At 36.1% G+C, this 13,501-nt stretch overlaps 2 protein-coding genes across 13 annotated transcripts; one reads left to right on the top strand and one right to left on the bottom strand.

The window, feature by feature from the left end:
* The first annotated feature begins 1,831 nt into the window (after positions 1–1,831).
* On the top strand, positions 1,832–8,582 carry LOC132645838 (pentatricopeptide repeat-containing protein At1g63330-like). Of its 9 annotated transcripts, none has more exons than XM_060363069.1 (4): positions 1,832–4,927; positions 5,183–5,290; positions 6,164–7,159; positions 8,241–8,582. In XM_060363069.1, the coding sequence occupies exon 1, from the start codon at positions 1,985–1,987 to the stop codon at positions 4,700–4,702; it is 2,718 nt and encodes a 905-aa protein (XP_060219052.1). In that variant the 5' UTR covers positions 1,832–1,984; the 3' UTR covers positions 4,703–4,927; positions 5,183–5,290; positions 6,164–7,159; positions 8,241–8,582. The 9 variants fall into 9 exon arrangements, with proteins under 9 accessions (XP_060219052.1, XP_060219053.1, XP_060219051.1 ...); XM_060363070.1 differs by having other exon boundaries at positions 5,183–5,294; XM_060363068.1 differs by having other exon boundaries at positions 5,183–5,415.
* A 291-nt stretch (positions 8,583–8,873) lies between these two features.
* On the bottom strand, positions 8,874–12,560 carry LOC132645837 (probable serine/threonine-protein kinase PBL19). Of its 4 annotated transcripts, none has more exons than XM_060363062.1 (5): positions 12,242–12,560; positions 11,536–11,966; positions 10,391–10,651; positions 9,789–9,911; positions 8,874–9,671 (listed from the first exon to the last, which is right to left on the bottom strand). In XM_060363062.1, exons 2-5 carry the CDS (start codon positions 11,893–11,895, stop codon positions 9,126–9,128), a joined length of 1,290 nt encoding a protein of 429 aa, XP_060219045.1. In that variant the 5' UTR covers positions 11,896–11,966; positions 12,242–12,560; the 3' UTR covers positions 8,874–9,125. The 4 variants fall into 4 exon arrangements, with proteins under 4 accessions (XP_060219045.1, XP_060219046.1, XP_060219047.1 ...); XM_060363063.1 differs by having other exon boundaries at positions 12,368–12,560; XM_060363064.1 differs by having other exon boundaries at positions 12,381–12,560.
* Positions 12,561–13,501: the final 941 nt, after the last annotated feature.

Here is a 13,501-nt window from a genome sequence, read left to right as displayed (position 1 = left end):
GTTGGCACTCCATTATTTCAATTTATTAAGAGCGGATCATTATACCTAGGGGTGTTCAAATGAGATCGAAAAATCGATCCGACTAGATAAACTGACTTAATAAACTAAAAACCGGCTCGGTTCGATTTGATTTGGTTTAAAATTTTAAGAAATCGATAACATTTGGTTTGATTTAGTGTTGAACAAAAAAAAACCGAACCGAACCAAACCGATATATATATATATATATATATCCTCTTCATAATTTTGGGTCCTTCCATGTCCAATACTAATTCAAATACTAACTAGAAAGAAAAGTCTAGCTCAAAAATGGACTCTATCACGAATCCTTTTGTTTAATTATAGAATGTTTGTGATAGAAACGATCTTGCTCAAAATTCCCAGAAAGATGAGCTTTGTATAGGTGAATTTGAGTATGTGATTGAAACTGAATTTTTTGTTGATAAGGCTATTTCTTTATCTATTAGCACGCTCCTTGATTAATCTACTGATGCTTATCTTATTAGGTGGAGAAAGGAAGAAGAATTTGGGAAATTTGGAGTGATGAGTGAACTTGATTATTTGTTAGGAATTGATTTACCAACTTCCTATCTGTTGACTTCCTTTTGGATTCTTGGGGAAAAAGAAAAAAAATATTATTGAGTGGTGTTCTTGTTTCGTTCTCCCCGTTTTCTTAGGGGAATGGAGCTAAGAGTTCTTTTTAATAAAGATAATTAGGCAAATTTGTGTATTGTTTGCTTGCATTTTGGGTTATATTACTTCACTTGTATCAATTTCTAATGCATTATAAAATACATTCTTAAAACCCTAAAAAATCGCAAAAACCGAACCAAACCGACAAAACCGAAACCGATAGAATTTATACTATAATGGTTTGGTTTGGTTTAAATATTAAAAAAGACCGGCTTAATTGGTTTGGTTTGCTTTTAATAAAAAACTGAGTCAAACCGGACCATGAACACCCCTATTATACCGATGAAGACTTTGACTTAGTTAACTAGTACTCCCTCCGTCTCAAAATGTTTATCGCATTTTTCATTTACACGTCCATTAAGAAAACATTTCTAAGGGTAGCATTTTGACTATTTTACCCTCTTAATATATTTCATCATGTTCTCTCTCATCAATAAATATTTACTCTATTAATGATGCAACATCTTAAATGTTGGTATGTGAACTCACAAAATCAGCCCATTGATGTAATTAATATAAGGGTAAAATGAGAAAAACTACATAATTTTGTCTTGGCTAAATAAAACAATAAGTATTTTGAAACAAATATTTTTAGTAAAGACTGACAAATATTTTTGAGATGGAGGGAGTAGTATATTTTTTTTTAAGAAACATCCCAATTGTCAAGTGAATACAACTCAAACTCTTTTGTATGTGTTTGAATCTAAGTGGCCTCATGTCGTTGGAACTTTGACTCTCCGCATAAACTGTAATAAAAACTAGACTTCAGTTTCAAATAAGCTGAAACATTACTTAAACTACTAAAGAAAAGGAAAATAAAGAACAATAATCACTTATATAACAATTTAGCAGGTTGTCCTTTTTTGAGACAGTTGTTTAGTACATCACCCTTTTTTTTTTTTTGGGCAATTTATAGATCTTTTAGACGACAAACTAAATCTCTTGTTAGCAAACTGTAAATATTATGTGAAAATGTTAGTACCGTGATTTAAAATTTTATCAGTATGTAGGGCTATAAAAATAAGGACAAAATCTAAACGATTGCCAAATATCACATTTGTGTAAATCAGGCGTGAGGTGGGTTGTGAACTTTTTTTCTGAGCTTCAGAAGCCCAACTTGTTCATTGAAACTAGTTGGGTTGGCCCATATGACTGTACCTGAAAATTGAACCAGTCCAACATTGACATTGTCACTCAAGATTTTGGTGGGCTGTGCACATAAAAACCTTCAAAACCTCTGTTCGGCTCGCCGGAAAAATCATCGCCGACGACATTTCCGGCGAATTTACGGATGTGTGCTACTTTGCGCCTTACGCGCATCAATTTCAAGGTAAGTCATTTTCCCCTGTTTCCGACAACCTTGTACACTTCACAACTGCTAGTTTTACACTCCCACAAAAATCTAAACCCTAAAGTTACCAGATTTTCTACTGAAAGCTCATATAACAGTTCAAATTCATTAGGTTCTACAAAGGGATTTGATTTTCTTGAACAGTTTTCCCCTTTCAAGAATTTATCAAAATCTTTTACTTACACTGTCATTTCCTCAAATGAGAGGCGTAAAGTTGTTGTGGGGTTGTCAAGAATTATAAAAGGTGAAAAAGGTTACCTTTTGGAAGCATTTTCAAGAGATTTTTGCCCATCATTTTTGGTAAAGATTATGAAGTTGTTTGATGATAGACAAGTTGCATTTGCATTTTTTAAGTATGTTGTTCAAGATTATTCTGAGAGTACAGTGAAGTCATGTTGTATTAGTGCTCATTTTTTGGCTGCTGGGGATTTGAGGTTTTTGGCACAGGATATGCTTTCTTGGATCATTAGGAGGATTGGGAAATGTAGGAGTGATGAAGTTGTGGAGTTCATGTGGAGGGAGCATTATAAGTATGAGTGTAACTTTTCGGTTCTTGATACATTAATGCGGGCTTTTTTAACTGCAGAAATGGTTTCTGGTGCATTAGAGATTTGGAGTAAGATGAGAGACAATGGAAAGTGGCCGGGTAGGTCGGCTATCAGCATCCTATTTAAGCTGTTGCTTAAGATTGGTGATTATGGTAGTGTCTGGAAGTTATTTCGGGATATGTTGCATAAAGGGCCTCGTCCTACTATCGATATCTTTAATGTAATGATTCTTGGATATTGTAGAAAAGGTAGACTTCAAACAGGAGAAAGTTTATTTCATCTGTTGAGGAAGTTTGGATGTGAGCCAGATGTTATTACATACAATATTTTGATCAATGCATACTGTATTAGGGGATGGACTTCAGATGCATTGGACTTGGTGCAGATGATGGTCGAATATGAATGTAATCCCAGTATCCCTACCTTTAGTACGGTTATCAATGCTCTATGCAAGGAAGGCAACGTGGTGGAAGCCAGAAAATTGTTTGACGGAATGCAAGAGGTGGGTGTCTTTCCTAGCACTGTCACATATAACGTTCTGATGGATGGCTACGTTAAGGCACGGGAAATTTTTCAAGCAAGTATGCTATATGAAGAAATGAAAAAGAAGGGTGTAGCTCCAGATGCTATAACTTTTAACATTTTGGTGGCAGGTCACTATAAGTATGGTAGGGAAGAGGACGGCGACCGATTATTATGGAATCTAACAACGGTAGGACTTTTTCCAGATTACTTATTCTCCGATGTATCTATTGCAGGATTGTGTTGGACAGGAAGGTTGAACGAGGCTGTGGCATTGTTGAATAATCTGCTTGAAAAGGGGATACCTGTTAGTGTAATAGCTTTTAATTCCATTATTGCTGCTTACAGCAAAGAAGGGTTAGAAGAAAAAGCATTTGAAGTCTATAATATTATGGTTCAATTTGGTCAGACTCCTTCAGCTTCCACATGCGCTTCTCTGCTCATGGGTTTGTCAATGACAGGGAAGCTGCAAGAAGCAAGAGATTTAATGGCTAAGATGATCGCGATGTCCTTCCCTATAAACAGAACTGCTTTCACTGTGCTTCTGGATGGGTATTTTAAGAAAGGGAATGTAATGGGAGCTAGAACACTGTGGGAAGAGATGGAAAATATGGGAATCGCTCCTGATGCTGTTGCTTTTTCTGCATTGATAGATGGGCTTGTTAAAGCAGGATCTGTTGAAGATGGGTATGATGCGTTTTTTCAGATGATTAGGAAAGGCCTCGTGCCAAATAATTTTGTTTATAATTCTCTAATTACTGGTTTTTGTAATAGCGGAAACATGAATGAAGCTCAGAAATTAGAGAGGGACATGAGGGAAAGGGGTCTTTTCCCAGATGTCTTTACAATTAATACCATCATTAATGGTTTTTGCAAACAGGGAAGAATGAGATTAGCTATTGACAGTTTTGTGGAAATGCAACGAAGTGGTTTACAACCTGATATCGTTACATATAACACCTTGATCAATGGCTTCTGCAAGGCATTCGATGTGGTTAATGCGGATAACTTTATGACAAGAATGTATGCCAGTGGATGGGAACCTGATATCACAACCTACAATATAAGACTTCATGGTTTCTGTAGTACTAGGAGGATAAATCGAGCTGTTATGATGTTGGATGAGCTTGTATCTGCTGGTGTGGTGCCAAATACAGTTACATACAACACTATGATGAATAGTGCTTGCAATGACATATTGGACCGTGCAATGATTTTAGCTGCAAAGTTGCTTAAGATGGCATTCATCCCAAACACTGTTACAGCTAACTTACTACTTTCTCACCTATGGAAGCAGGGACTACCTCGGCGGACCTTGATTTGGGGGCAGAAATTGAGCGAAATTGGTTTAGAGTTTGATGAAATAACGTATAAAATATTGGACAAAGCTTCTCATTATATACAAGAAAACGCAGAATATTGTACAGAAACAACAGAAAAGAGTCTCTTGCTAGACTTCCTCATGTACATTACCTATGACTACATACGTAGAAGCAGGGTTTATAAAGATAATAATGACAGCTCTTTCGAACTAGTTGAGGATGGACCTTGTGGGTCCTTCAAGTTAGTCAATAAAGCAACTGTGTAGCCAATCTGATGAAAGAGCAAGAAACTTAAATGACTATCAGCCCTGAAATTCTTTTGGAAAGGACAACAGAAAAACCTACTGAAAGACCCAATGTGGCTTCAGTAACTTTCTCAAAGGCTAAAGAAGCTTGGATCCTTTAGAACCAATGATGCTTCCTGACCTGAAGTTGGTTACCACATCATGAAGCTGCAGTTTCTATCGCAAGTCGCATAATTGTGAACAATGGTATATACTTCATACTCTGTGTAGTTCCCCTTTTTAAAATATTTTCGTATGTACTTTCTGCAGGTTTATTTATTTATTTTTATTTTTATTATTTTTTGAAGCTGGTAAAGTTTACTTTCTGCAAACTTTTGTTCTTCTCTTTTTAGTTTGAATCAACTTTAGAGATCTTTCTTGAATTTGTGCTTCTTAGTTGTTGGAGAAGGTGCTTTCTCCTGTTGAACTCATCAAATTGTTCTGAACTTGATAAACTCGTAGGTACTTTCTCTTGTTGACTGAAACATAATTGATGCTGGAATCTGGATAGGTTTTGTGAGATGGCCAATAGGGTCTCGTTCTCTAGCGGACTGTGGCAACTGGAAACGGGTAGGTAATAGCAGCTGCTATGGAATACCACCATTGTAAAGGACTGAAAATGAATTTGTGAGCCACCATACGGCATACACGGTCTTACAACTTTTTGAAGTACCTATCTTTCTGGCTGACAGAAAGTCAGTCACTCTGCCTCATCTATCTTCAACCAAGCATTATTTATATAACATGTTTTTATGTAGAATTTGGATAATCTCAGGTATTTTAAAGGCAAGATCTGCATTGGTCATTCTTGTTTGGCCAAGATTTTTTTTTTTTTACTGTTAAAAGTTTTAGATTTATGAGATGAGATTTGTTAGAGGGGTTTGAATCAACTTCTTTGATTTTGTGTGTCATCGTTAATCTAGAAAACATTCTTCCAGGAATCAACATCTGACACTCTGGCTTCCATGATATCTGCCTCCTACTTTTGCCAGTATTGCCTTTTGAACTGCAGTGAGCCCTCAATTCTGCCCATCTCCTGAAGTCTACTTTCCTTTCTTCACTTCCTCGAGCCCTGCCTTTTGTTCTGAAAGTGTACACTCTCACCAATAATCCTAGTGACAGCATTCTGGCATGTCAATGACCCAATTTTCAATTGACTAAAACACCCTTAGTTTCCAGACTGCTCTGCTCCGTGCCATTATTTATATTATTAGCTCGATGATCTGAAGCTATTTTAGGTTTGTTTATCACGGACTTTTACATTTTTAAGTTTGTTCAGTCTCAGTTTTGCTGTCACAATTTCATGTGGATAATGAGGGTATGGAAAGTTTGATACGAGTGTGGATTCTTGCTTATAATTTATCCACTTGGTTATGTCGAATCTGATTGACTCTCCATCCTAAAAACAAGATGTGGAACTTGATTTACTTGTTTTTCTTTCAGTTTGGATTTTCTAATCAAGTCGAAGGACAGCTTGCAAAAAGATTCTGTTACGATTCCTCTATGACCCCTCTGTGCACCTGTGTGAGAAGAGACTTAGATGCTGATCTATGTCTGGAATTTGCCTGATGTTTCCTTGAGTTGATACTGAAGGTAATGGAAAGTAAATCATTGCTATCGCTGGTTGGGTCCTTGGGGATGTGCCTAAAGATTTGATCCTGAAAAGAACTGTTATGGCAAATGATAAAAGATCAAGAGCTGTGTTATGGGAAAAATAGTGACAGCAGTAATTTCCCGACGATTGTGAATTTATTATTGTTGGTCTTACCAGCTGATGCCGATCAACAAAGATTTTACCAGCTGCTATCATCACTAAGTTACTCGGACTCTTCACTTTCGGTGCCGCACCCGTGTCGACACGACATGGGTATGGGTGTGGGATCCGTACCCGATCTAGTCAACCGCTTTTGGGTACTTTGACCAAAATCAACGGAGAAATTCCGGACAGATCCAATGATTTTTATAATCAAAACAAAAGCTGAGATGGACTTAAAGAAAATGGAATACCTTGTTTATTGAAATTTCTATGTCACTCCTTTTCCTTTTATCTCCTTCCGGGATTCTCCTCTTGATCAATATTTTCTCCTCATGTTTTCCACATAATATCTCATAATTTAGGTTTTATAGTTCTATTTTTAGATATTTCAATTATTTTTAGCCGAATCCCTGCACCCGTATCCCCGAATCTTAGAATTTAGATCATGAAGGATCCGACCTCTAGATCTGCACCCGTATCGGACACCCGCACCCGAGTCCGAGTAACTTAGGCTATCGATCAAAAAAGGTTTTGCCAGCTTTTGCCATTTTTACCGTTTGAAGTTTTGCAGACCTGGTCCAAATAGAGGAAAATGGATAATGAGGATTCATATGCCGACCCAACTAGCCTGGGATTTGTTGTTGTACTTGATGTTTGCAAACCTCCCAACGATGATGGATCTGGTAAGTTTATTTTATGAACATATCTTCATCTAGTATAACTGTGATGCAACTTTCATATAAAGGTCTGTGTCTCTGCAAATGAGTTCAGGTCAAACATTGTGTTTTCATTCTCTGAACAATGTTATTTCAAGGATTTACTCTGACAGAAAGTTTGATGTCATCCTTGCATTATGCTCGCAACCTTTTTCACTTTCCAGCTTTTTGAAAAACTGGTTTAGGTGTTGTCTTTATCCAATTTCTCTTTAATCACCATAGTCCTAATTTCATGAATGGCTGAAGACATCTCATCTTAACAATGTTACTTTTATTCCCATTGAGCATACAAGAAGATGAACTGTATTTTTTCCTAATGCTGTTCCTTTTCCCTTAAAGGTGGATGCATGACTAGAAGACTAGAAGCTTATGTTAGAAAGCAATAGGCATTTGTTAACACAGATATTCAGGGGTAGTCTAACAGCACACACATGCAACATCAAACAACAGGCATATGGAATATAGTGACATTAACAAGTCCTGTTTAATATTGCTATTTGCACTATAGCTAACATGACTGAACCACTGGTCTATATCGATGCTTCCTGGACTCCTCTTCTTCAGTTGCTGCTCATAGAGTGTGCCCTTAGGGCTTGCAGCTCCGCAGTCTATTTGATGGATTTGTTAATCTGCATTAACTTCCATCTTCAGAAGAGAACTATTGATTTAACCAGTGACAGATAACCCTAACCGAAACAAGCACTTTTTCATTTTTTTGGTCTTGAACAAGCACTTTTTCATTTTGTTGGTCTTGAACAAGCACTTTTTCATATGAATTTACTAGCTATGCTGAACTTTCTGTACCGTTGCTAGTCCTGTTACGGTAAAATCTTTTTATTTTTATTGTTCCCTGTTAAGGTAAAATCTTATGAGAGTTTTGCAATAGTTTTCCATTCTATCTAGACTTTTATGCATTGAGATATTTAACAGAAGAGCTTGGCATTGTTCCTTCATGATGAAGCTCCCTGCTACCCCCTCTTTTTTCTCCCTTAGCAGAGGATGGCTGCCCTATCTTGATGAATTCTGCAATGGAATTTTCACATTTCAGGATGTACAGAGGGCTTTCCAAATTACTGGGGATCAGTGCTATATGGTCCTTTGACCTGGAGACTGTTGGAATGGCTGCACAAGGCTCTTGTGCCATATATAGTATCATGGCTAGAAGAAAACAACTATGCCTCAGGCCTCTAATTTTTGTACATTGAAGTAGTTATTTTCCTTCCAATTTTCATAATCTGTATGTTCTTCTGAGCCTCTGACAAACAATAAAAAAGGAAAATCACTTGCTTCAGTATATCCAATGCATTCAATTTTGTAATCAGTCAACGTCACGTATAGTTGGCAGGTCTATATTCGTCAAAGATAAAAGTATAAAACATGGTTGAGCTAATCAACTGGCCGTTTTTCTGAGTCAACCTTGACTCATATTTTATCCTCTCAACTGGCCGTTTTTCTGTGTCAACCTTGACTCATATTTTATCCTTTCTTCTTTTTTCTCCCCTCCCCTTCCCTTTTTATTTCTTTGTTTTTTGTGGTTCTTTGTGTGAAAGAAACAACAATATGTTCATGGAATTGTTCACAAATTTACTTGGTCATCGTCGTACTGGGAGTAACAAATACTTAATAGTCAACCTGTCCGCCAGCTAGTGGAAATATCAGTGTTTTAAAATATCTTAAAAGATGCACAGGAGGACAGTGGCCTACAGTTTTTTTCCCCTGATAAGTTGGAATAGTGGTTTACAATGCAAATGCATATTCTGATGGCATGCAAAAAACTCCAGGCTACAGGTTGTTGCCTCTAGCCATAGCCAGTAATGAGTTGAAATAGCAATGCCTCATTTACACGTTAAACTAATTACTATATTTCTCTCATTCAATAAACCAAAACTCTTAAATTGATACATCTGATATGCAGGAAAACATAACTTGTTTTTTATGTAACTTTAGCCTTCTGCATGATCAGGAATCTTCTTCTGCTTATTCCACCAACATGTTCACCAAGTTTAGCCAAGTGAGCCATTCGTCTTTTCGCTGATTCTGTGGCTCCCATCTGCTTCGGCTTTTCCTCTACAACAGGATCATCGTCGACACTCTGGAAAATTGTGTCTGGAGAGTTATTTTCACCAGAAATCTGAATGATCTGCTTCAGAGTTTCTACTATTTGACTCATCTTGGGCCGATCTTTTGCAGATTTTAACAAACAAGTGTCAGCTAACTTTGCAATCTTTCGAGCTGCCTTGAGCGTATACTGATTTTCCAGCCTTGGATCCATGATCATACCGAATTTCCGGCTATCAGCAGGGTAACGTTTAACCCAATCCAGAAGTTTGTGTTCTGATTTTGGTCTGTCCCTTTCTAGGGACCGTCGACCAGTTAGGATCTCATACAATACAACACCATAACTCCACACATCACTCTTGGCTGTTAAATGTCCTGTTTCTATGTAATCAGGTGCTGCATACCCCCATGTCCCCACAACCTAGTCACAAACATAGATAAATAAGATAACCAAAAAGTAGAAAAATAAAATAACTTATATTTTTCTTTCTCATTAATGTAAAACCTACATATTAGAGGAGGGATCAACGTAGCATACCGCTGTGGAAACGTGGGTGTGCATGCCAGTTGGACCCTCTCTGGCAAGCCCGAAATCAGAAAGCTTTGGCTTGAACTCATCATCCAGTAGCACGTTTGATGACTTGAAATCACGATATATCACCTGTTAAGTTGACGGAAGAAAGAACATTAAAGTTTGGTACGTTAACAATTGCAGTATGTACGTGAATCAGCATACAAGTTTTCTGCTGGCTGACAAAACGTCAAAAGAGCAAATAAACAAGAGGAGGTTAACCAAATCTTCTAATTTCATAGCAGTTGAGATGCCAATGCAGGAAACCTTTTTAATTAAAATGTCTTTAAATAAAGACAATGCTACAATTTAGATAGAATTTGAAGTTGAAACAGAGACACTCCACTGTTAAAATTCTTTTAACTGCGATAAAATCAGGGGAATATATGGAAACATTTAGAAAACTCCCATAGAGCAACATTTTTAGGTCGCAAAGCTGAAGCCATTTCAATGATCATCCACCTTCAGCGTTAAACATTAAAGAAATCGGACTAAAAGGTCAAACTCTTGTAATAATATTAATGAAAACTTGGACGAAAACATCAGAAAATATTCAAATAAAGCAGCACCTGAACTTCCAATTCTTCATGCAAATAAGCCAATCCTTGAGCTGCTCCAAGCGCTATTTGCAGTCTTCTTTGCCAAGAAAGAACTGGAAAGGCTGTACTGAAAAGATGATCTTCCAGACTTTTATTTGACATGAATTCATACACAAGTAGCCTCTGAATACCTCTTTCCCCATCAACGGCACAATATCCAATTAGTTTGACAAGATTTGGGTGATCTACCACTCCCAGAAATTGCACTTCTGCTACCCATTGTTTATGACCCTACATAACAATTAGAGGATCAACACAATACTAAAGCTTACACTAAGATAACAGCTTAAATTGTTTAGCTTCCGAGATCTAGAGAAGCGAGATGCGTCAACCATAATGCTGAAAACCAGAACTTTTAATCAATGGCAAGGAAACCGGAACAAAATGATAATATTCTCATGGTGCTCATAATACTTGACAGACATTTATTTTCTGTTTAACAAATTTTAACTTGAAAGGGAGCTTCTCCAGCAATTAAATCAAGTTCCTTCAGAGCTGCTTGTCACATAGAAATGATCCACATTTGGGCAGCGATTAAACGATCAATTTGAATCTCACATATCACAGTAGATCAGAATGCTAAAGAGAGCTAAAATGACTTGGAAATAGTATTGAAAGCAAACTGCAGGGAGCAAACAGAAATGTAAATGCAACAAAGTTGTCTATGATTCCTCTCTTCCATATACACGTATAACACGTACATTCTCCTGAATAGTCCCATGAGAATGTGGAAGCAGGTGAATTTCAACGGCATCGAGAGTTTGCTCTTTTTAGTAAAGATGAACACCAAAGAAAGAAGCCAAATTGTTACTACTATAATGTAAGTAGCATGCTCCTTCACTAACATAGCAACAAAAAACAGGAAAGACAACCGAAATTACATTGCACACATAAACCTTTAAAGCCAATAATGAAGAATCATATCATTAATGCTTCATTACCAGACAAGGCTGCTATAAACAGTTTCACAGATAGCAACAACTTAACATATCAGGCCACACTCAAGCCACTAAAACGCATATATGGCATTAAAAAACAATTTGGGTTGCCAGTCAAACTTAACCACAAATCAAAGATCATATACACATATATCCTAACAAAAAAGTTAAGAGTACCTGATAACCATCTCTATTGAGTTTTTTAATGGCAACAACAGTTGATTCACCCTTTCCATCAGCAGGCTTAATATTACCCTTATATACACATCCAAAACCTCCTTCTCCAATCTTAAGGGACCTATTAAAATTATTAGTTGCTTGTTTAAGCTCAGGGAATGTAAAGACCCTCAAATTCTGAGCTTTCCCTTCATACAAATCAGAGAAACTACGAGGAGAAGAAGTTGAACATGAAGACTTAGTCACCCTTTCTGCACCACCACCTGAAATATCTGATTTGCTCTGATCTTGAAGTACCACTGGTGCTGATTTTCTTTCCCTATTTCTGTTTCTATCTTTAAAGTAAAAGAAACACTTCATTTTTCTTCCTTTACAAATTCTGCCACAGCTTTCAAGATTCAATTGTTAACTCCCAGAGTCAAGGAACAGTCCTGCATAAACCACAACATTAAAAGTAAGAGACTTTAACTACATCAAGAATAGCTTTTTAACCAAAAATCTAAGTACACAGAGTAATAAAACATGAAAAATATGGATATAAAACAAGATGAAAATCATTACCCAGATGGGAAATGGTGTATAATTAAAAAAAAAAAGACTAGTACATAACACATGCAAAGACAGAAAAGGCAAAACAAAAAAAAGGTTACTGGTATGGTATGTGATTCAAATAAAAAGAGAGAAGATGATATCCAAGGAGTTTTACTTCTTGTTTTTGGTTATGTATTTCTATAAAAGTCCCTGATTTTGTTCAACCGCTTGAACTGTTTTTACCACAAGAAAAGTAACAGCTTTTCAAGTTGGTGGAAGAAGAGAAGAAATTAAGCTTCACCATGTAGTTATACAGGTTCAAACTCGATTTTGATTTTTCTTCAAAGTCATACAGTATTCTAATAAATCTTTGGGGTACTTCAACTCCTTTTGGATTTGGTAACCATTATTTCTTGGACCAATGAGACTTTTTTTTTCCTTTGGACGCTTCCTCTCCTGTCTCTCTCCTCTTCAATAGGGAGTTGAGGAAAAAATGATATTTTTATGTCAGATTTAGACAACTATGTGACTATTTATAAATATAGAGTTCTGTCTTTTTCATTTCTCTTTTTAAATCTTTCTTTTTGTGTCACAATTCCCAGCCATGTAAGGGGGAGCTGCTAGTAGAGGGATTATCTAGTACCTATGGTCAATCTTATCTTTTGCTGCTGTCCAAAAGATTAGGACCTTTTTCGTACCAAAAAAAGATTAGGACCTTTTTGGAGTTTTTGTTAGAAATGGGGTATGCAGTTTTGGAACTTTCTTCTTCTTTAATTGCTTCTTTAATTGCGTTCGAGGTTGTTTGGTAGCATGTATAAGAGTACTGCTAAATAAGGTGTATTAATAAGTTGGGATTTGTAATGTTGAATTAGTTATACTGAGATTAGTTATGCAGACATTATTTTTTATCTACTATTTGGTTTGTTGTATTAAATGAATAAGGTGTACTAGAATAGAAATAGTATGAATAGGGTATATTAGAATATAAATAGTACCGGTATTACTTATTAGTTATACATATGTTTGCTATAATAAGAAAAATACTTAATAGGGCGTTACATAGGTTAAAAACACTACCAAATAAGAGATTAATAATATCAAAATTAATACATGCATTATTTTCTCCAATACATTCTACCAAACAACTCCTTAATGATAAAAATTTATTTGCATCCAATGTTTATATCATTATACTAGTCAAATTATAAATCAAAGTGAAATATGTATAAATTAATTATGATTAATGTAAAAGTATATATAAAGATATGTGGTCATATTTTTATTAAATTCAAAACGGTCGTCGATTATTGGAATTTCCTTACAAAACATTTTTATCGCGCACACAATACTTTGATCAGCACTTTTGTTGTCATATGATGGAATTGAACTTGCATTCATATAAATATATAAAATAATCATTTTAGATAATGGCTAA

Source organism: Lycium barbarum, chromosome 6 (genome assembly GCF_019175385.1).
Source record: "Lycium barbarum isolate Lr01 chromosome 6, ASM1917538v2, whole genome shotgun sequence".
Taxonomy (NCBI): domain Eukaryota; kingdom Viridiplantae; phylum Streptophyta; class Magnoliopsida; order Solanales; family Solanaceae; genus Lycium; species Lycium barbarum.
This window is presented reverse-complemented; position numbering and strand designations above follow the sequence as displayed.